At 51.9% G+C, this 21,511-nt stretch overlaps 1 protein-coding gene across 3 annotated transcripts in view; it reads right to left on the bottom strand.

Annotated features, from left to right (window-relative positions):
• The window catches only part of MBP (myelin basic protein), a 118,997-nt gene that overhangs the window by 26,116 nt on the left and 71,370 nt on the right, over positions 1-21,511 (bottom strand). For all 3 annotated transcript variants that reach the window (XM_061169307.1, XM_061169308.1, XM_061169306.1), the window contains exon 4: positions 9,224-9,645. In XM_061169307.1, the coding sequence (XP_061025290.1) occupies positions 9,224-9,645 (422 nt within the window). The remainder of the gene's footprint in view (positions 1-9,223; positions 9,646-21,511) is intronic.

The following is a 21,511-nucleotide window of genomic DNA, read 5'->3' as shown; positions in this document are numbered from 1 at the left end:
AGCCGTGCGGAGCCAGGGTGACATGGTGGAGAAACCAGAGGAAAGGCTCTGCCTGTCTCCCCACGGAGCTGTATTCCCTGTTGTATATTTGCTCCTTGATTCTGCCTTGGAATTTGTGCTTTCCCAACTTGCTTTTGGGTCCTCAAATATTATTTCATGCGTGGCCTTGGGCTTCCCACCTTCCATGGTCCTCTTCCAGCCCTCAAGGTCAGCCCTGTGTCAGAATCAAGAGAAGTGTTCAGGCTCCTGGAATCAAGGAATTCCTCGCAGGGGACCCAGTCCTGGAAGCGCAGCCATAGTGCTGAGCCCATTTGTTCCTTGATTGTAGTAGGTGGGGCTTTCTCACCCTTCCTGGTGTGTTTGTTCAGAGAGACAGACAGAGAGAAGGAGGTCCAGGTGTAGGATGCCAGCCTGACATCGCTCACCGACTTTAAGTTTCTGAACCGCAGGGGAAGAAGGAGGAAGCTTTCGGTCCCGAGCCGCCTGGTGGTCCTGCACCGCCATCCCCAGCCCCCGCGTCAGCCCTTCGGCCGTGGCCTCACGCCACGGACAGGGGCCTCCTGTCCCCTCCGCAAGCCTACTCCACGTGCCCTTTGTCGTATTTTGAAACCACTTCGTGCCACCTGGCCCTTCAGTGCTTTCCCGTGTTCGGGGCCGTTAACGCTCCAAGAAACCTAAGCTCTTTCTTGAAATACTGAAGAATCCAGTGCGCTGGAGGAAGACAGAGTGAACAAACAGCAAAGGCAAAGGCCCGTAACTGGAGGCCGCGGACGCCCGGCCCCCATGCTGCGTCCCTGGGGCTGCTGTGTGGAACTCGTGCATTTCTGGCCAGGTTTGTACATGTGGGCACAGAGGTCTGTCTGGGATGAAGCTGTGGAGGGCAGGGCTGCTGCTCTTTTTCCACCAACGGAGAAAAATCATTCTGCTGTAAGTTTCTTAACATCCCCAAATGCCAAAGCCCTGGCCTCTGGCCCTCCCCGCTCTGCACTGCATCTGGGATTTCTGGCAATGTCTCTGCCTCTCGGTGGAGCGGGCCTGCTTTCTGATGGCGATGTGTCCCGTGGAGAAGAGGACAGGGGTCCCGGTGGCTTCAGGGCGCAGGGAGCATGTGGGTCCCCGTCGGGGCCTCTGCCCTCCCCGCCTGCCCGCCCGCATCCCCGCTGCCAGGAAACAGCGAGTGTCCGCCCCGGCTCTCCGCACTTGGCCTGGGAGCCCAGGGCCCCCCAGAAGGCCTCTGGGGCCCAGCCCTGGCTTCCTCGAGGCTGAGTCTGGACCAGGCCAAGGCCCAAGGGCCCCAGAGTTTATGCGCCTCCAGGGAGACGGGGCCCTCTCGACCTCCCCGGGGCAGCGGGGGGGGGGGGGTGTTTGCTTTGAAAAGGAGCCACCGAGGGGCCCTCTGCACCGGTGAGCACGACGGTCACAACTGAAACACGATTCCGGCAGCAGCACCCCTCCAGCCCCCCTGCAGCTGTCACCTGGAGATGCGCCCCTGCCCACCCCAGGGGGCTTGACGGCAAGTCCCTCCCGGCAGCCAGCAGCCCGGGCACCGCTCCCGTGGCCGGGTCCTACGACGGGGTCAGGCCCTGGGCTCTGCGGCCGCTCTGCCAGCCTCCCCGGACCGACGTGCTGGAGCCGACCCTTTACGTCGTATGGATCCACTCCTCCCCTGGGACCAGCCGGTCCCGCGGTCCCCTGCGGTCACACCGTCCCGTGCGGGGCGGAGGGCTCCACGGCGGGTCTCAGCTGCGGGCACAGCTCCCGGCTGCCTGGGTCCCGCTCCCCCGGCCCCCTCTGCTTCGTTTGAAGAGGAAGATCCACAAGCGAGACTCCTGGGGCCCCATCCTCACCCTCGGGGCTCAGTCGGAACTAGCTTTCCTGTCGCGTGCCACGTGGTTTCAACCTCCTGCGCTTTCCCAGGTTGGAAAGGCCGGTAGATGCCCGGGCACAGCGCCGGCTGGGGTCCGAGAGCAGAAGTCTAGGCGAGGCCGTGCCCCCGCGAGCTGAGTCTGACCCGGGCCGATCGCGCGCCTCCCCCGGGGGTCGCCCCAGCCCGCCGTCCACGTGGTCGTCCCTACGGTCCCTACGAGCTCCGAGGGGCAGCCGGGAAGGAGGTCCTGCCCCAGGGAGCTCAGCTGGGCTGGCGCCTGGAAGAGCTCACTCACCTCGTACGCGGCGAGCGCTCCGTGTCCCTTAGGCGCCGGTCTTCCGAGGAGTCGGGACCACAGGCGGCTCAAGGCCATGGCTGCCGGCCACCTCGGGGGCCGGGCTCGCTCCGGGAGCTTGTCCTCACCCTGGTCCCACCTCCGTCTGGGCGGGGCCCCCAGTCGAGGCCGCACATCCCTCGCGAGGACCCCCCTTCTGTCTTTGCACATTTTCCTTTGCTCGCCTCCCCTCAGGAGCTGCCCTGGTCAGTCCGACAAACGTGAGCTTCCGAGGCTCCCGGGCTGGGAGCGAGGCCCCGGCAGCGCCTGCGCCGTCCCCGCGGTATGGCCTGGCCGCCGGGAGGCGCCGTCTCACCTGGCACACGTCGCACAGCCCGGGCGGGCTGCGGGCATGAGGGGCCAGGGGGCTCCCGCTCGGCCTGAGCCACGCGACCTGCCAGAGGGACAGAGCGGCCACTGAGTCCACGCCCTCCAGCGGCCGAGCTCCTGGCGGCGGGGAGGAGGGGCGGGCGAGCGGAGGGGGGAGATTAGAGGATGCGGCACGTGAGGGGGACGGAGGATGGACCAGCCGATGGCCGGGGCTAGGGGACACGGGGAGGGACGATGGCAGGGGACAGCCCCTGAGGGCTCGGGGGCAGGAGGAAGGACGACAGAGAGAAAGGAACAAGGAGAAAGGTTTAGGGAACGGTTATTTCCCGGAGTCTATTCTGGGGGCCTGTAGCTCATTATGTGACCAAATTTCCTTAAAAATGTCGCCGGCACCAGACATGTAAGATTTCCAAGACAGCTTCACGTGAAGAGCTGAAAGGGCTTTTCCGAGTCTGTAATGGAATCGATTTTATTTTATTGTATTTTTATTTTAGAGCAAGCGTGTTAGCTTCCGCTCTGGATTTACAAGTAGAAGTCTTTCCTGCTCTGTGGGGTGAACTGTGGCTCTCACAGTTGGGTCCTCTCAGTTTGCTCCAGAGTGAAAGGGAATCACTTCAGGAGCAACGGAGCGTTCAGAAGTCATTCTAGCCGACCACTTGGAGTTATACTTTCTCACGGATATTCTTCTTTGCTGTTGGTGACATTTAGGAGCTTAATATTAATAGGGACTTGAAATTCCTTCATGAGCTGTGAATGAACCTGAACTCTATTGTTATAAATCTTCCTAAATAGTATTTGCTCCTAACTGAGTGCGCTTTCCCTATTCTATCGGCTACGAGACAGTTTCTGCCGAATCAACCAACGTTGAGGGATGTGGTGGAGAGAATATTATTACAGGACCAAGGTAAGGGGCCTGCAAGAAGTTCGTCTCTTTTGACCTGCCATAGCAAAATGGCAAGAGAGAAAGAGAGAAAGAGGGGGAGAGAGAGACAGATAGAGAGAGACGGAGAGCCTCGTAGGGGTCAAGAGATGAAATCAGTGTAATAGGTTTCAAGAGATGTCTTTTATTGGCTACAGATGAAATGGATTTTTAAAAACCAGGTTAACAGTTGGTTACGCATGGAAATAAGCAGTAGTTATGACACAGGAAAATATCAACGCATTCTAGAAATATTACCATAAAGTGAACACACTAGGGTTTCCAGAGGCAAGTCCGGGCGAGCGTGTACTTAGCTGTGCACCTCACAATCAGTTTTCTCCGCATGGGAGAGGCTATTTCTATACTAGCAAGAAGTACTGGCGACTTTAATGCATGGTATTGGGTACTTCAATAAGACCCCTGAGTACTTATTTAGAAGCACACCTCAGTGGATAAGCCTGTGGATTCTCTGCCTTGATGAGGCCAGGCTGTCCCCACTGAGGGTGAAAACCCTCAAAAATGGCCTGTGGTCCATGCCTACACTTGGTCCAAAGGCAAAGAAGAATTTTCTAGTCCTCTATTTAAGACCACATCCCTTCTTAATGAAGAGGTCAATCTCTCTGCGACATTTTCAGGTGGCTCTGGGGGCTGGTGTTAAGGCCCCTCTACGGCCACCCCGGCTTTCTGGGCGCTGGCCACGCAGCCTGGGGCAGGGATGGCCCACGGCTCTGAGATGGGGTGGCCCCCTGGGCGACAGACTGGCCCACGGCTGCCTCCCTGACGGCTTGCCCCTCCTGCAGCGGCAGGAGGAGGGAAGACCGCTCTCTCCGTCTGTGTGAGAGTAGAGGAAGGTTCTCCACCTCGCGTCCAGACGTGCTCAGGATCAAAAGGGAGAGCATCTCCAGCAGAAGGAGTGGGGCACCAGCACAGGCGGGAGGAGAAAAGGCAGGAAGTCCTCTTCCGGAAGCCGTGTGTCACCCTCTCCGCCTTTTACTATTTCTCATGGAGCAGGATGCTTTCCGAGTGCTTAAGAGCGTGGTGATGTCCATAATGGAAAAACGCTAAGATAACCTGTCAAACCAGAGTGTGAGAAGAGATTTCTCCAGTCCTGGAATGCTAAATCCATACTTAGTGATTTCCACGAGAGATCGAGGGAGTGTTTTTTTCCCCTAATGATGAGATATTCCCTCAGATGTCAAGCTAAGCTCTCCATCAACCAGTAAGAATTGCCTGTTCCTTCTACCAAAAGGAACATCAACAATGATGGAAAGCAACACCATAAAATGGAAGTGACTTTAACAGGAGATGAGTTAGGACAGGGTCTGGTGGCAGGATACGGGCACAGACGAATGCAAGACAGATCAAAATTAATTCCATGTCTTTGCGCTTATTTCTAGTTTACCAGCGACCCCAAACTTACCCTCAATTTCACAAACTAACTGTCATCCTTAAAAGAGCCAGCCTGCCTCTACGTTCAGGTTCTCCGCTGTTTCTTCTACCCCCTGGTATGTACCCTCCCAGGGAGCCCAGGCGGGGGCCGTCTTTCCTGGGCTCAATCACTCAGTAAATGCTATTGAGGGTCCCGTGTCCCAGACACAGGGGAGAATACAGTCATTTCCCCCAACGTGTACAGGACGGCGCTTTGAGAGAAACACTAAAAACCTCAGGCAGAACGAGAACAGTCCTAACAGAAAGACCGGGATACTGAACTGCCAGTGGAGAGGAAAGAACAGAACGTGTGTGTGTAAAGCAGAGGCGTGAAAACTGTGTGCAGAAGGGGATGCTCGGGCCCCCAGACTCACCTGTTGGTTGGTTGCTGTGTCAGAAGGTCGTGAAAATACCAGTTACACCGTGTGCTTAGTAAAGGGAGGGTCACCAAAAAAGACAACTTAAAAAAATCACATGCAATTAGTCTGTTAAAATGTTTAATAAATGCATAAAAAGGAAGAAATATATAAAAAGCAAAAGGTCATCACAAAATCAAATCGGGATACAATCACCAGAAGGCAATCAGCATTAAATACATCAACATAATCTACAAACGTTTCACTCAGAGGACGCAGCAGAATCGCTGCCAGCACAGGGGCATACCATTCTGATTTCTCTCTCGCCTGGTTAAAGACAGCAGAGGAGTGAGACCTCAGGAGGCCACAGCAAAGTGCTGGGAGCCGATCAATAATTGATCCATAATTGATCAGGGGAATGATACTTCAGAAGGAATTCCTGTAGGAAATCTCAAAAAGTGTTTGTTTGGGTGCAGAAACACATATACTCAGCATACAGGGATTTTTCTCTAGAAAGATGTCTGGCCAAATCTCTTGGCAAACTGATGTACTGAGTGGCTGGGTCGTGGCCACGTAGACTCACGTTAGCTGAGATCCATGTTACGTGCATCGCTGCATCGTAAGCGGACACACTCTCGGCTGAAATGAGCGAGTGCAGCTCCACCGGTCCCCGACTTCAGGGCTAGACTCACACGGGGTGGGGTACCCTGCTCAGACACTGCCTGCCGTGTCCTTCATGTCACCTCCAACTGTCACCCTCCCCAGGGGATTACAGAATACATCTCTAACGTTAGGGTGCCATGTTAACGGTGAGGAGTTAAGTTACTGTAGAACTAAAATGTGTTAAATGAAATTGAAATGCAGTGGAAAAAAAGGCAGGAAACAGAACATTGTGATTAATTTGCAAGACTGCTTATACCCCAGGGCACTAAATGACAGCAAGCGTTCTTATCCCACACAATCAAGACTAGAGGCAGGGAAGTCATGCTGGATGCTGATGACAGATGGATGCTGAGAGCAGCAGGTTGTAAATGCAGCTCTGACTGTAGTCAACAGAGGAAAACAGGTATAACCACCAGTACAGAAACTTGCTTTGAAACACCTGTAGGAAAGCAGACTGATGCGGAGGACGGTGAGACAGGCCTGTCCCCTTGCGTCCCTACTGGGGGGTGTCTGGGTGTCACATCACTGTGGCCACCCTGGCTATTGTCCAAGCTAACAGGTCACGATGTTGCGGTTAAGCCTGAGGGTACAGCGCTGGCCCCGGAGTGGCGGGTCTGATGGGTGGGTAGGTGGGGCAGCTTAGGGGACCCCCTCCACCTGCTAAAACTGACCAAACGCAGTGGCATCTCCGTCCTGACCACCCGCCCATTCCTCACAGGGCCCCAGGTTCCAGGGACTTGGAAACCTGCTTCTTAAAGGCAACAACTCCGCCTTTCTTTCTTCCTGCCACAAAGGCGCGTGGTCTCGTGAATGCACTTTTCATTTACGGCTCTCGAAAGAATATGCCGCCTCAAGGAATTTGTGTGTGCTTTGCTCGAATGTCAACTCCCGGCCGCACAGATGGTGGGTGTGTTGGTGCATTCCCAGGGCAGGGGGCGCGCGCGGCTCACCCAGGGGCCACCCCACGTGCCCTCGGAGGAGGGGAGCAGGCGACAAACAGCACCTTTTCCGGGAGCCAAGGGCTCCCATCAGTTTCACACGCTTCAACCCAAAGGACCCTTCTAGCACCTAATACAATGAGGGCTCTCCAGATTTATAAACAGAGCAAAACAAAAATAAGATCAAAACCAAAAAATAAGCCCACACCAATAAACACCCCAGGCTTCTAGGCCATTGCGGGTGTGTCACTGGGTGCAGAGTGTATTATGCTCACACCTCCAGAGTTTAAAAGTGAACAAAGAATCCACAGTAAGATAGGTGAGCTGAGCGAGATTGCCAGTAAGGCCCACTGCATATTCTCAGCAAAGATACTCGACAGGAATGTATCCCTAGCCTGTGTTTGTAATAAGCAACTACGGATATGATTTTGCATTCGAACTCTAATGGATTTCTTTGGCATCAAAGGGCAAGGCTGCTCATTCGAAAATCTTCTTTACTCAACATCCAGTAGTGAACAGAATTGATACTTCAGAAGTTCTAAATCAATTATTTAAACATTGTTTTTATGTTTAAAAATCCTGTGAAAACGTTTTGATTTCTCTGAATCCTTGATAACCTAGCAAGACTAGTTTGTGAAGTGGATGCCTACTTCCGAGGCTGGAATCTTTTCTTTGAAAATGTTGAAGAATATCAGACTTGATGCAATCAAGGTTGTACTTTTACATAAAGGAAGAAAAACATGTATGTCTAATATATATTCATTCTGAGATGAGGTCACAACAACTGACATAAACGCTTTCACGATTTTATTTTAACTTAACCCATTACCACCGAAATGAAGCTTGTTTTGTAATAGATGCTATGCAGCTGCTTAATCTCTTCTGCACAGTTTAAATATATTTTTCCTGTTCTTTGGGTTAAGCAGAATAGTTTAAGGTTTCAAAACTGTCGACGCTGCATGCATACGGGGTGCTTTGCATAATAGCAAGACTTGATTAGGCAGTCAGGGTCTGGTGTGGTTTGATAGCTGTGCTTGATAAAGCATCTCGGATTGAAATCAGCATTAGAAATAGGTCAGAAGACCCACATTACAGGGTGAGGGAAGACTGCCCCAAAGTACAGGACACTGAAGAAACCAATCAGAAAATGAATTCTATAAGCACAAAAGGTACATGGAGTTATTCACAGGAAGTCCTGCCAAGTGTCACGTGACAGATCTCAGCTCCCAGCAGGTCCCTGAAAGCTCAACGCTACTTAACACCACACAAAAGGCGCAGCTGACATCTGTGTTTATCTCCAACAATTTCAGGATCGTCAATAATTTTAAGAACTGTAGTTAGAGACTAAAGCAAATTCGAGAAACTCCTGAACTCCCAGTGCCGCAGTGTTGATGATGTTATAGGACCACGATGACAAGGGCCTCAGCTCCACACTCGACTCAGAGCCCCTTACAACTTCCCAAAGGCCTTTCAGGATAAGCACAGGGCACAGCCAGAAGCAAAGCTGCATCTTAGGTGTTTTGTGAGCAATAAACCAGGGGCTTTTTTGAAAAACCTCACTCCTTCCAAAATCACCCAGCTATCCAACGCTCTAAAAATCAGGCGCCGCGCATGCGATGTATTCGCTATCGGAATGCCACTTGGGGGTTAGTTTTTCAATGAAGCATCAGCACAGATGATCTATTCACAATCTAGTCCAGAAGCCACTTTCACAAACCAGACCACAATAGGAGCAATTTTCTCCTGTGATACATTTTTATCTACAGACCATTTAAATAATGAAACTTCACAAATTCTACATTCAAATGAATGGAATAACAAACGAATACAGTTTTGATTCATAGACACACTCATTTAATCCCTCACACTCATTTATTTCCCTAAACAACTCAGACAAAAGAGAACGTCTGCTCGAGGCGAATTTAAATTTCGAGTTTGTTCAAAAGTCCTCAATCACATCATTGTTGCAAAGCAACACGAAGCTAGCAGCACTGAGTCCAGGAAAACGTTGGCAATAGCCCAATGTGGAGCCCCGAAGCGTGGGCGGCAGAAGCCACGTCAGCCCTAAAGCCCCCAAGCATAAGACACAAAAGACCACAGTGCCCACATCCACACCACCCAGGAGATGTGAACTCAGAACGTTCTCCGTTCCTGCACCACATCCTGACCGCATCCCTGGGAGGGGAGAGAGGGTGAAGTATCGAAAGCAGTGACCCAGGCCCCTCCCAGGAGCCCGTAAGCGTCTCCAGCAAGGACAACACGTCTCCCCAGACAGCACAGAGGCTGTACTCCCTCTAACAGCTGAGTTCACCTGCGGATTCCCATCCTTTTCCGCTTACACCACCTGGGAGGCACGAGCTGCACGCGCCTCTACTCCTCAGAGCTCACCTTGCCCGAGCCCCGCTTGGGTGCACCCCTGTCCGCGCCAAAGAAGCGGCCGAGGGAGTCGAGGATGCCCGTGTCCCTGTGTCTGGGGAGGAAGCCATGCCTGGCGTGGTCCATGGTGCTCGCCGAGGCCAGGTACTTCGATCTCTGGGAGGGTCTCTTCTGAGCCGCCATCACATCCAGGCCCTCGGGAGCAGCCGCGCTGTCTTCTTGGATGGTCTGGAGCTCGTCTGACTCTGAGGGCCGGTCTTTGAAGGTGTTGTCCTCCCTCCCTGGGGCATCTCGGGAAAAGAGGCGGATCAAATGGGGGCGGCCCCCGGGGTCAGCTGGGTTGGCATCCGGCCAGGCATTCTTCGGGCCCGCTGTGCGCTTGGAGTCTGTCACCGCTGTGTCCTGCAAGGGGGTCCCATTGTTCTGGTCCACATCTGCAAACAACAGTGAGATATGAATACGGCTGTGCAAAGCGGGGCGCGGACAATGCCGCTTTCTTCCCGGGCTGGGGGACCGGCCGTCTCCCAGCAAATCCACAGGGTGCGCAGGCGCCAGGGAGCTCCACGCGGCCCCGGACTGCCTTGGGCAGGACCCATCCGGCCCGAGCATCCTGGCGGCGGCTGTGTGTCTCAGAGGCCCTGGGAATTGTCTCAGGTGCTCCAGATCCGGCACGGGGCCTTCCCGAGCAAACAGGGCCAGGCACACAATATCCCCTAGATGCTGCCACTCCTGCCCTGGGGGGTTCCAGGGTTGCAGGGGCCTTGATGGCACGTTTATCATCTAAAAGGCTGCTGGTGCCTAAGCAAAGCGTGTTGGGAGCACTTATTTGACAAAAGGTATTTTTAGCATTCTTGGTAAAAGTGGAACTGCCCACACCTTTTGCAATTCATGCCTTAAAGACATGGGGCATTTAGAATTCTTTAGTCCCCAGCGTCCACAAGACGCCTCTTGCATGAGAGAGAGAGCTGCTTGTTCAGGACATTTTGGTTTGGCTTCTCCTCTGTAAGCAGCAACAATCAGAAAGTTTAAGTGGAAACGGGGTAGTTCATGTGGCACACCATCCTCCCTTAGCTTTTTACAAAAATACACAGTATTTCTCTCGAGAATGACAATACCTCCATCTTGCTCTCAGTTACCACAGGTGGGTATAAATGAATGTCATGTAGTTAGGTTCTTCTCCAAAGTTTATTACTTTTCTACAGCAAATGTGGTTTTACTCACACTATCCATCCATCAAACTGCCTAGAAATCTATTTACTAGCATTTACCAACAGCATCCGACCACCCATCCATCCATCCATCCATCCATCCATCCATCCGCTATCCAACCATCCATCCATTATCCACCCGTCCATTCACCATCCACCCGTCCATCCACTTATCCACCCGTCCATCCACTTATCCACCCGTCCGTCCGCCCACCCAGCCACCCATCCTTACCAAGCACCTAGCAAGTGTAATGTCTGCTGCACTAGGCGAACAAGATGTGGTCCTTGTCGCATAAACACAGATGAAAATGAACGTTATGGGTTGAATAATGTCCCCCCAAATGGTGTGTCCACATCCTAATGCCCAGTACCTGTGAATGTGAACTTATTTGAGGGTTAGGTCTTTTGCAGATGTAATCCAGTTAAGATGGGGTCTCACTAGAGTAGAGTGGGCCCCGACCCAATGACCAGTGTCCCTGTGAGAAGAGGGGGATTTGGATGCAGACACACACACACAGAGGCCACGTGGCATGGAAGCAGACCGTGGCCTGGTTTGTCTACAAGACAGGGTTGCCGGGAACACGGGGAGGCGGGTGACCCGGGGCAGACCGTCCCCCCGAGTCTTCGGGGAGAGCACTGCCCTGCCCACACCTGGGTGTAGATTTCTGGCCTCCAGAACCGAGAGGGTAGAAATTCCTATTGTTTTCAGCCACCCAGTTTGTGGTAATTTGTGTGGCTGCCGCAGGAAACAGATACAATGTGTAATTTCATGTTGAGTAACGATATGAAAGGAAACAGCAGGATAAGGGGCATCAGGAAGGCCCCCTGAGGGGACCGCTGGATGACACGGGAGTGTGGGCCGAGGACGGGGCTGGGGGTGGCGGGGTGGCCGGGGGGGGGATGTACTTCTGCAGAGAAGGACGCCCAGGACAGGGTCCTCGGGAACGAGCTTGGCTTGTTCACCGGGAAGAAGCAGGAAGGCCTGGAGCCTGAGGGTGCAAGGCTTAAGGTGCTGGCGGTGAGTGGGAGGAGGGGGTAGATGGGGAAGGGGGATGGGGGGGGATGATGGAGGAAAGGGGAGGGGGGATGGTGGAGGGAAGAGGTGAGAGGAGGATGATTCAAGAGACAGGCCAGCCAGACTGTGCAGGGTTTCAAGGGCTGAGGCAAAGGGTTTTGTTCGCAGAAAGTACCCAGAGACAGCCAAGGAATGGGGTGTGGGTGGGACCAGACTTCAAGGGAGGAGAAGGCTCAGCCTGCAGGTGAGCACAGGTGCGGGTGAGCACAGGTGGGAGGGGCTATGGTCAAGGGAGAGATAGGGTGCAGGGCCAAGGTCATGTCCTTGGGGTGCCAGGAAGGAATGGCACATGTCTGGGGGATGACTGCAAGGAGGGTCTTTCCTTTTGTTATATGTATGCGGGGGAGTTTTTATACCTACAAACCCTACTTCCACAAATATATAAATAACAAAAACCGAGTGATTCCACACTCCTTTAACAAAATCACAGGGGTCAAGAGACTGTCCCATGGGTGACACTCATCGTGCAGTCAGTATACTGACTTATGTTTCCAAAGCAGAGTAACGGACTCCCAACGGATATCATAAATGTTTGCCGGAGACCAAGTACCAGGCAAACAGCCAGACCCTGGGATCCTGGGGTCTTTTTTCTGCTCCTAAGAGGGTGCACACAGCTCTCAGGTGTGCCTAACGCCGGCCATACTACAGGCCTTACAAATATGTCACTTAGAATATGGCACATCTTTTATGACCACTGGTTACTTGAACCACATGAGAACACCAATATTTATCACATATCAAATCTCTCACTGTATCGTAGCAACGTGAAAAAGCACCATGAAGAATGCTGTGGCCGGCACAGAAGCTGTAGATTTTTGCAGGGATGCAATCCTAATTTATAGGTTGCAACAGAAAGAGTCTGATTTTCAAGCTGTGCTTTAGATTCTGTGGCTGGTATAAATTAACGCAAATGTAAAGGGGAAACAGTCACTATATTGTACATGATTAAATGCATTAACGAAACACAAGCGCCTCTGAATACTAATATTTTTACAACAGTTGGCTTTTGTGTCTCTGAATATGGGTATTTGTGAGGCACAGAGAAGGGCGTTTGTGTCCTGAAAGTAGCTTCTCCCAGGACGCAAGGAGCACAGGGAGAAGCTAAAATCTGTGGCTCTGCAGCATTCTGGGTAAGGACAAGGGCAGTTTCAATTTGTCAATTAGTAACAGCTTTAATCGAATTAAAGCCCAGGGCAGAGTTCTTCTTTAGACTCTGTCTGGAGCAAAGCCTCTAGTGCACAATGTGAGGGGCGCACGTCTGGCTCTACCCAAACATGCACTTCTAATCCTCTCTATTGTTGTACAAATTCTACAGGAAATTGCACAAAAATGTCTTAAAAAACCCCACCTCCATCTAATGGCTAAAATGACCCCAGGAAACTTAGGGAAACGCACTGGACTTCTGGGGGTGGTGATATTAAAATCACGAATTGCTCCCTGGACCGTCTCTGAGAAGCAGAGGACGTCACCGGCTGAAGGGTGGTTTCTGGGGCACAGAGACCACCCCCCCCCCCCGCAGAGCAGGATGGCGACCTTGGGGCAGTGTTTACTCTTTAGAGTAACTCACAGGTGTCACCACCCGAGGGAGGCTCCAGCCCAAGGTCTCGGCAGCATCACTTGGGCCTGTGGGTCCTCAGCATCCCACCTGCCCAGAGTCAGGGCCTGCAGGGCGTCCCCGAGAAGGGCCCTGGAGGCTGAGCTTGACCCCCGTGCTCCGCAGCAAGGGCCCCGAGCCGCCTTTGGTATCTGCGGTCCTCAACGGGGAGGGGCAGCCACGCGTTGGCCTCCGGCACCTCGAGCCCGTTTCAGCAGCACACGCAGGGATCAGGCGTGCTGGATGTCCCCCAGGGCCACCCCTCCGGTAAATGCAGTGTCCGGTCACAGCCCAGAGGCAAAGCCGAGCGCTCGCTGGATGCTCTGTGCGTTACCAGCAACCCCGCGAGGCAGGTCGTTTTACGAGCCCTTTTACTCATGTGAGGAAACCGAGGCAGAGAAAAGTGAAACAGGATTCGACGGAGGCGGTGATGTGCATTCTGGGTCCCCAGCTGCCGTCTACGTTCTGCCGACTGCGGACCATCCCCAGCTCTGGGCGCCCCGCAAGCCTGCGCCAGCCCCTGCTGGCTTGAACTGGCACTAGGTTTTGCCTCTCAGGGTCACATGTAACTGCAGATGACCGATGGCTAAAACGTTTCTGTTCAACAGAGAGGGACTGACTGGGAGAGATGGAGGGACATCCTAGAGCGCCGCCATCCTGAGCTAAGAGCCCAGCCTGGGCCCCACCTGCAAGACACAAGGCCCTGGAAGCCCCCAGCGCTCTGCAGGGCTCTGCTCGCCCACCTCCCCCGGCCTGCACGCATAAGCATCTGCTCACAGTTGACTACGTCCGCTGTCCTTGGCAGAATATGTTAATGACTGTTAAACACCCAAAAAGGCTGAGTTGAGGAATCCTGAAAATCATTATTTTCTATGATTCCATATCATTTTTGCTATAACCAGAAAACGACACACATCACATATTCATATAAGATCATCTCAAAGAAATTGTGATGATGAAGTGAATCTTGTTCTATATTTAAATATGACTGTTTTTACCTAGACTGTCTTATGCTTTTTTCCATCACAGCCATGGAAATCATATTCTATCACCAACTTTCATCAAAACCACATGTGTGCGTGCATGCGTATGTGTGGGCAAACGTGAGAACACACACAGATGCCGAGGCACACCCGGGACCCAAATAGTCAGAAACCATAGGATGGCCCCCCATTCTGCATTTTTTTTTTAACAGGCCGGGGTGGAGTGGGCAGTGAGTCATTCATTCTCCCAGTAACTTGGTTTGCCCTTTAACCGAGCATTGTACGCGGTCAGTGACACCTCCTGTTCACCCAAGCTCAGAGCACGTGATTATCAGGGAAGTTCAGTGTCAAAGATGCTGATGACCTGGAGCCCGTGGTGGTGTCGGGTGTTTCCCACCCTCGGTGTCCTGTGGCCCTGAGTGCTCTTGTCGGGAGGCCGCGCCTGCGGGGAGAGGACTTGTCCCGCTGGAACTCAGGGCTTTTCCCAGCTTTGAGCTGACCCGGGCGGGCAGCTCTGTTCCCACCACCATGGGCACATCCTGAGTCTATCAGGTGAGGTCAGCGTGAGCACGGGCTGCGGCTTCACCTTCTGAGTTTGCCCGTTTCTCCAAATGCCACAGGCTCTCAGGTCAACAGGAATAGAAAGGATGTATTCAGTTTCTCAGAGCAGGACCGTATCGCTCATCAAACCAGAATAACACATAATACAGAAATCCCCTCTGTGAGTGCGTCAGCCTATTAAAGTTAACGACAAAATGAAAACCTTCTATCGGTAAGATATAAGTCATAGTGTTCTTCTTTTCACTACAATTAATTTAAGGTTTCTTCCTATGATTAGAGAGGGATCGATCATAAGGGATCATCCTTCCATAAGGGATCATCCAACTATAATTTCATCAGGGAAGTTTAATAAAATTTCATCTTCACGGCTGATCAGATCTTTAATGAGACTGGAAACAATAAAAATGATCATCACTCACCCAGTCAGAGGTTTTGCCAATAACAAACTTTAAAAATGTGTGGTAGAGGCTTAGCCCACTGCAAATCATCACTGTTGGTTTGTTTTATTTACAGGCATCATTCCCATCTCAACGGGACGTTCCCAGACTTCACAGACCAGTAAAATAGCAGAAATTAGGGGTGAGGTCTTCATACTGGCATATCCAGAACTTCGAGAAGCTTTTATTTTATTTACAGCTAAGCTATAAAGAGAAAACAAGTAACTACCATGTACTAGCCTACATTTCACTAAAGAAAGAAAGGGAATTTGGGTATCAAAAGAACAGGAAAGGCATCATCTCAGAATAAAGGGCCGTGCCACGTCTTCAGGTCACTTTTTGACCCAAGAGGCTGCATCTGTCCACACACGCCTCACAGGCCCACCTCGAGTGGAGGCTCTGGGTCCAGCGCTGCTGGTGGCCTCCTGTGCGGGGCAGGGCTGGGACACACCAGGAAGCCCCAGGGTTCCAACAGACTCTCCCTGACCCATGCAAAAGTCCCAGAACCCGAACACCATGCTGCCTCTACTGAACCCCCCAGAGCTTCTCACTTTGCCACCAACCTCTAACAGCCTCCCACAGGGGGGCTTTTAGTATATACTATACATATATACTTTTCTTTTCCCCCGCATGACATCCATTCAGATATTTTGATAGAAAATGAAATCTGTTTCTTCATTTTGAGGGATCAGACTCACTGGTTATACCTACATTTCTTTTGCTTGGTTTTAAAAACAATTGTTTTTGGTGGCCTATCTAATTAGGTTTGTAGCCCAGACTATAATTTTAGTTGACTATTTTAAATTACAGAAAAAAAAAATCACCCAGAAACTAAAGTCACAATTGAACTGATTTGCTAGGTCTGTCCCCCATCACAGGGATTTTTCCTGGCTCAAAACCATGGATTTCCAGTTTACTGTCTCTGCCACTTCTTCCTGGTGGGTGTGACATACACAGTGTACCCGGCTACAATCTCCTATGGATGCCCCATAGAAGCCCACCCCAAGCGCTTCCTGGTTACCTTTTATAGGGCCTGAAGTAGAGACGATTGTCTAAGGAATTGCTGGGGTTCGTAAAGTTCATGTCCAGGCTGCTGGCACCAGGGCTCCTAGAAGCTCAGGCAGTGCTCACGAGGCCCATCGAGGTCACCGGGACCCCGCCGTCCCAGTCCTTTCCCTACCGTAACGTCGTGTGGTACCCGAGGCAGAAACTACCCAGAGCCTGAGCATCCCAGCGACCTCGCATGGAATGGGGTGGTCGCCTTCCTGGGTGGGGAGGGCACTGAGCCACAGTGGGCGCGGGGCTCTGGGGCACTTGCGCACTTTCCGCTAGATGCACAGGGGCAGAAGTCAGAGCGGCTGTGAGCCCCGCTGCCCTGGCGCACTGCACAGTTTTCTCCTAAAGTGATTCGCAACCTGGTTTCCCAGCTTATAGTCGCTTGAGGAAGTATTATCCAAAAAGAAATCCATAAGCCCGAAAGCACCAAAGGTGCTACTTTCATAACTGTTCATAGGAATCCTTAGTTTCTAAGGAACAGATGGAAGGAACTATCACTGTGGAATCCACAAAATGGAGGAAATCTTCAGTTTTTTGGTCTTCGATTTGCTGTTTTTAAACTCATGCTTTATAACTTATATTGTTCTTCCATATTTTTTCCATCAGATGTCATCTTAAAGATCATTGAGACCATCGACACCATTGTAAAATGTAGATTAGCACGACTGACACTATTTCAGGCCCTCTCTCACTGGGACAAGTTGACCTGGCAAATGTGTGACCCCAAGGTCAAGCCCTTCAGGGCGGGTGACCTGAATCAGAAGGGGAGAGGAAATCTGAAGTCACACGGCCTTCTTTAGAGTCAAGAAGAACTTAAGGGATACAGAGATGGTTGTAAGAACTAAAGAAAAGTTATCCAATACTATCCAAGACCGTTGCAGAAGAGGTCTTATTTCCAAAAAACCAAGAGAAGGTGATTGGGTTTCCTACAGCTCAGGAAAAAGGAGGCAGAAGCTCAGAACTCGAAACTGAAATAGACAACACAACTGTCCTCAAGTGGCCTTTGTAAATTTCGATTCTCATTGGCCTCTGTGGTGGGGAGATGGTTTGGATCTGCTGTTGCAGGATTCTTCCGCGAGGCAGCTTTGCGGACAAGCAGTAACTCCGCAGAGCCTCCTGCTGACCCTCGCCTGCCCTGGCCGTCCCCTCCCGGCCCATCAGTGACCATGCAGAACCTTGGCCTCCTGCAGAAACAGGCTCCAGCTCCACCCACCCCCGCCCGACCGCCCGCCAAGCAGAGATTCTGCAGCAGGGAAGCTACAGAAAAAGGAGGTAGACATCGTTTCATCTGGTAGACCTGAGTCCTGGCCGGGATCCTCATTTTTGGGTGATGGTATGAAATTGGTCGAGTTTCCAAGTTACTTTTCTCTGGGCCTGCTGATACATGTTCCCTGACAGAAGAGCATCTTGTGCCATCTCACGTGACCATCCACGTAAGAAAGCACCGTGCCTGTCCCGTCTGTGGACCGTCAGCCCCTCTCCATCCTGGGGGTGGAGGCGCCGCACCGGCTGCCGGGCACGGGGTCTGCTGGGCTCGGATTGAACACGCATCCAGCGCCCTTCTTCCTGAAGCAGCCTGCCCGGAAAGGCCAGGCATCAGCTGCGGGGAGCAGCCCGCAGGCTCTGCAGCGCCTGTGCTTCAAGGGGCTGCCTTAAACCGACGGCCACAAACCAGGCTGTGAGCTCAGGGCCTTGGACAGAACCTCACGTTAAAGCGATAGGGACAAGCGGGGTGGGGGGGGAGGAGGGCGGGGGGGGGGGCGCAGGAGGGAGCCGCTCCTTACAAGTACCCGCTGCCCCTGGCCGGCCGACCCTCTGCGCGGGAGGGGCGCCGGGTGGGGTACGTGCGCGTCTCTGATGTGACCGGGCCCCTCTCTGCAGAGGAGCTGGCCACGCCCCTGGGCCCGTGGAGCCCTGGAATTTGCCAGTGTGGGCCAGGGGGAAGAGGACCCTCCTTGTTTGTGGAATACTTCTGTTCCTGGCACGCTGCACTCAGGGTCACCAGGGAGGGCGAAGGAACAAAAAGGCCCATGGTTGTGGCCTGTGGATTTGCTCCGGCAGAAATTCTGCATCTATGAGAGGTATGCGGCCGCCCGCAGGCTGCCTGCAGAGATTTCTTTAAAACTTCGCCACAAACGAATCTTACCAACCCACCCATCTCACACGAATGCCTCCTTTGTGGACCCAGAACATATAGTTTTTATTTGCTCTAAATAGCTGGCCCCTCAAACCCTCCCACAGCGGGGATGGGGTCACGGGTGAGGCAGCCCCGCGCGGAGCTGGAGCAGGACGAGGGGCTCCCCCGAGTCTGCACCTTCTCCATCGCACGACAGTGGTGACAGGCCGAACGCCCGGCCTCCCAAACCCAGCTGGTGTCAAGATGATGAGATTCCAAAGAGCCCGGTATTCACACGGTTCTGTTCCCTGGGCAGCCTCTAGGGATTCTCACAGTAACTCTGCACAGACTCGCGGAGGCTGCAGGATCCCCTGAGAAGGTGGCATCACAGGCACCACTACCAACTGCTTTTCAGTGGGGAGCAAATAAGCTAAAACAGGTACTCCTACCTCTAGGCCAATTTTACACAGTGGTGTAGCGTTAAACTGAATTTGGACTACAGGACCAGAGTGTGCTGTAGTCAAACCCAGCAGACTTTGATTTGGTTCTACCACCTACTATGTGACCTTGACCACATGATCTAATCTCTCAATGCCTCGGGTGCCTCATGGGCAAGACTGAACGAATATGTGGAGCTCCCTCAGGTCACCGTTCTGACGAGCACTTGAGGTGCACGTAATAAAATGTTCTTAGCACCGGTGCACAGTGAACTCTCAGTGGGGGCTTTTGTTATTGTTGCTATTATTATATTTATAAAACTAGTTTGGGAATACCTTGTGTAAGAACCCATACATTTTCCGTCCACCCATCCATCTACCTACCCACCCATCCATCCACCCATCTATCCATCCACTCACCCACTCACCCATCAGCCCACCCAACAGCCCTTCCATCCATCCATCCATCCATCCACCCACCCACCCACCCATCCATCCACCTGTCAATCCAACCAACCATCCATCCATCCATCCATCCATCCACTCACCCATCAGCCCATCCATCCATCCATCCATCCATTCATCCACCGATCAATCCATCCATCCATCCACCTAACCATCCATCCATCCATCCACCCACCCACCGATCAATCCATCCATCCATCCAACCAACTATCCATCTATTCATCCACTCCCCCATCAGCCCACCCATCCATCCATCCACCCGTCCATCCATCCATCCATCCATCCATCCATTCACCCACCGATCAATCCATCCATCCATCCAACCAACTATCCATCTATTCATCCACTCCCCCATCAGCCCACCCATCCATCCATCCACCTGTCCATCCATCCATCCATCCATCCATCCATCCATCCATCCATCCATCCATCCATCCATTCAATATTCATTTCATGCCTGTGTAGGCAGAACTGTAAGAATGGGTCCCAATAATCCTCACCCCTTGTACAATTCCCTCTTCTCTCAGTGTGTGGAACCTGTGCATATGATGAGGTATCACTTGTGATCATGTTATGTCTTATGGCAAAAGGGAGACTCTCTGGGACTGTTTCATCAACCACAGGAGCCTCTGGAAGGCACAGTTTTCTCCAGCTGGTAGCAGAAGCCGAGGTCAGGGAGACCGTCACCCAGGTATGAGAAGGATGGGGAACGAGCTGCTGGCTTTAGAAACGGAAGGACCACGCCCAGGGTCTGGAGACGGGCCTCCAGGAGCTGACGGGACGGCACGGTCCATGGCTCACAATGCAAAAAATAATCGATACATTTGCTATCGGGCGTTTTAGTAAATGAGAACGTTATTTTTAGATCTTTTCTTGGGCACAGTTGCAGATCTGTCCTGCAGCGCTGTCTGTCCCTGGAAGCCGCAGGAACAATGGTGTCAAATGTCTAGCGGCAGAGATGGGGGCGCTTCACACAATGTCTGCTTTTCACCAGCGGCCTCCCTGCACTGAGAAAGTGCCCACGCAGCGCCAGTACCAGCTAGTGTCAGCTACTGCTCTTTCTTAAGGATAAAAATAACTTGAAAACTCTGCAAGTGAAGAAATATTCAGTGAAATACTTTAAAAAAACCCTCAGGCAGTAAAACATGATTTTTCAGCTTAAGAAAAGGTGATGTAACAATTAGATAAATGGAAATAAAGGAAACATTCCAAGATATCAATTATAAAAATGTTCTCAGGTAAACTCTCTTTATCTGCTGTTTTAACTGTTCCCAGATATATATGGCTTTAGTCAAGCGCATGCTAATATTTTCATGCTTTTTTTGGTTTATTTTCTTTTTTCGAAATCGTTTTGAGACCATTTATCATGATCATATAATCAGACACCATTTACAGTTTATAAGGTATCCGACTAAAGAAATGGAAAATATTCCCTATCTTCTCATGCAGTAGAGGTAGACACCTTAAAAGATTGATTTATGAAAATTCTAACTTAAACACAGTGGGTGCCTCTAATAATCTATTTTTATGTTTTGTTGCATTAACTTTGAATAATTAGATAATTTCATAAGGAAACTATCAAACGTAGAAAGTCAGCATTTCCACATCATGAAAATAAATCCATACACACATACATGGATGTGTGAGTATTACAAAGTTCTCCAAAGTTGAAGAAAATTTGATCTCCTTGACTCTCACTGTAACATTTTACATTTTTATCCCAGAGACAATTTGGCATCGTTTGCTACAAGTCCTGGTTCATTTCCGAGGGACCCTGGTTTGAGGAATCTGAAGGATGCGATTGCACAGTGTAACCTGCCAGGTGCTGGAGCAGGTCCTGGGCACCGAGGCGGTGTCGCTGCCTTGCTCACCTGTGATCACTCAAGGCCAGCATCGCTCACAGCAGGGCTGGAGCAGGTTGCAAAGTCCCTTCTGGCCTGAAGGTCTACACATGTCGAAATGCAGGGCGTGAAACGTGGCCCTTAGAAAGTGGTTGCTTGGGGATAAAGCTTTTAATCCCTGAGAATGCTCTGAGCATTGTGGGGCGCTGAGCTGTTGCTCAGTGCCGTGGTGTGAGGGGTATTAGTTCATCCCAGGGCTTTCCAAGGGCACCCAGAGCACAGTGAGAAGGGATGTCGGTCCCGTGGAGGCTGATCTGTCCACACGTGTCTAAACCCCGTGTTAACGTGTGCCACCCTGATGCCCAGACATTTGGGGCGGGAATCTCCCAGGTCAGCCAGCCCAGCTTCCAAGGGCTCCCAGGTCCGGATCCGGATCTCAGTCACTCTACCTGACCTTTCCTGACCCCAACTCCTGCTACCGTTGTGGTAGCCCGCTCGCATCAGGTGCATCCGTATTTCTGAATCTT

This window comes from Eubalaena glacialis, chromosome 15, assembly GCF_028564815.1.
Source record: "Eubalaena glacialis isolate mEubGla1 chromosome 15, mEubGla1.1.hap2.+ XY, whole genome shotgun sequence".
In the NCBI taxonomy this organism is placed as follows: Eukaryota; Metazoa; Chordata; class Mammalia; order Artiodactyla; family Balaenidae; genus Eubalaena; species Eubalaena glacialis.
Note: the sequence above shows the minus strand (reverse complement) of the source record. Positions and strands in the feature narration are given on the sequence as shown.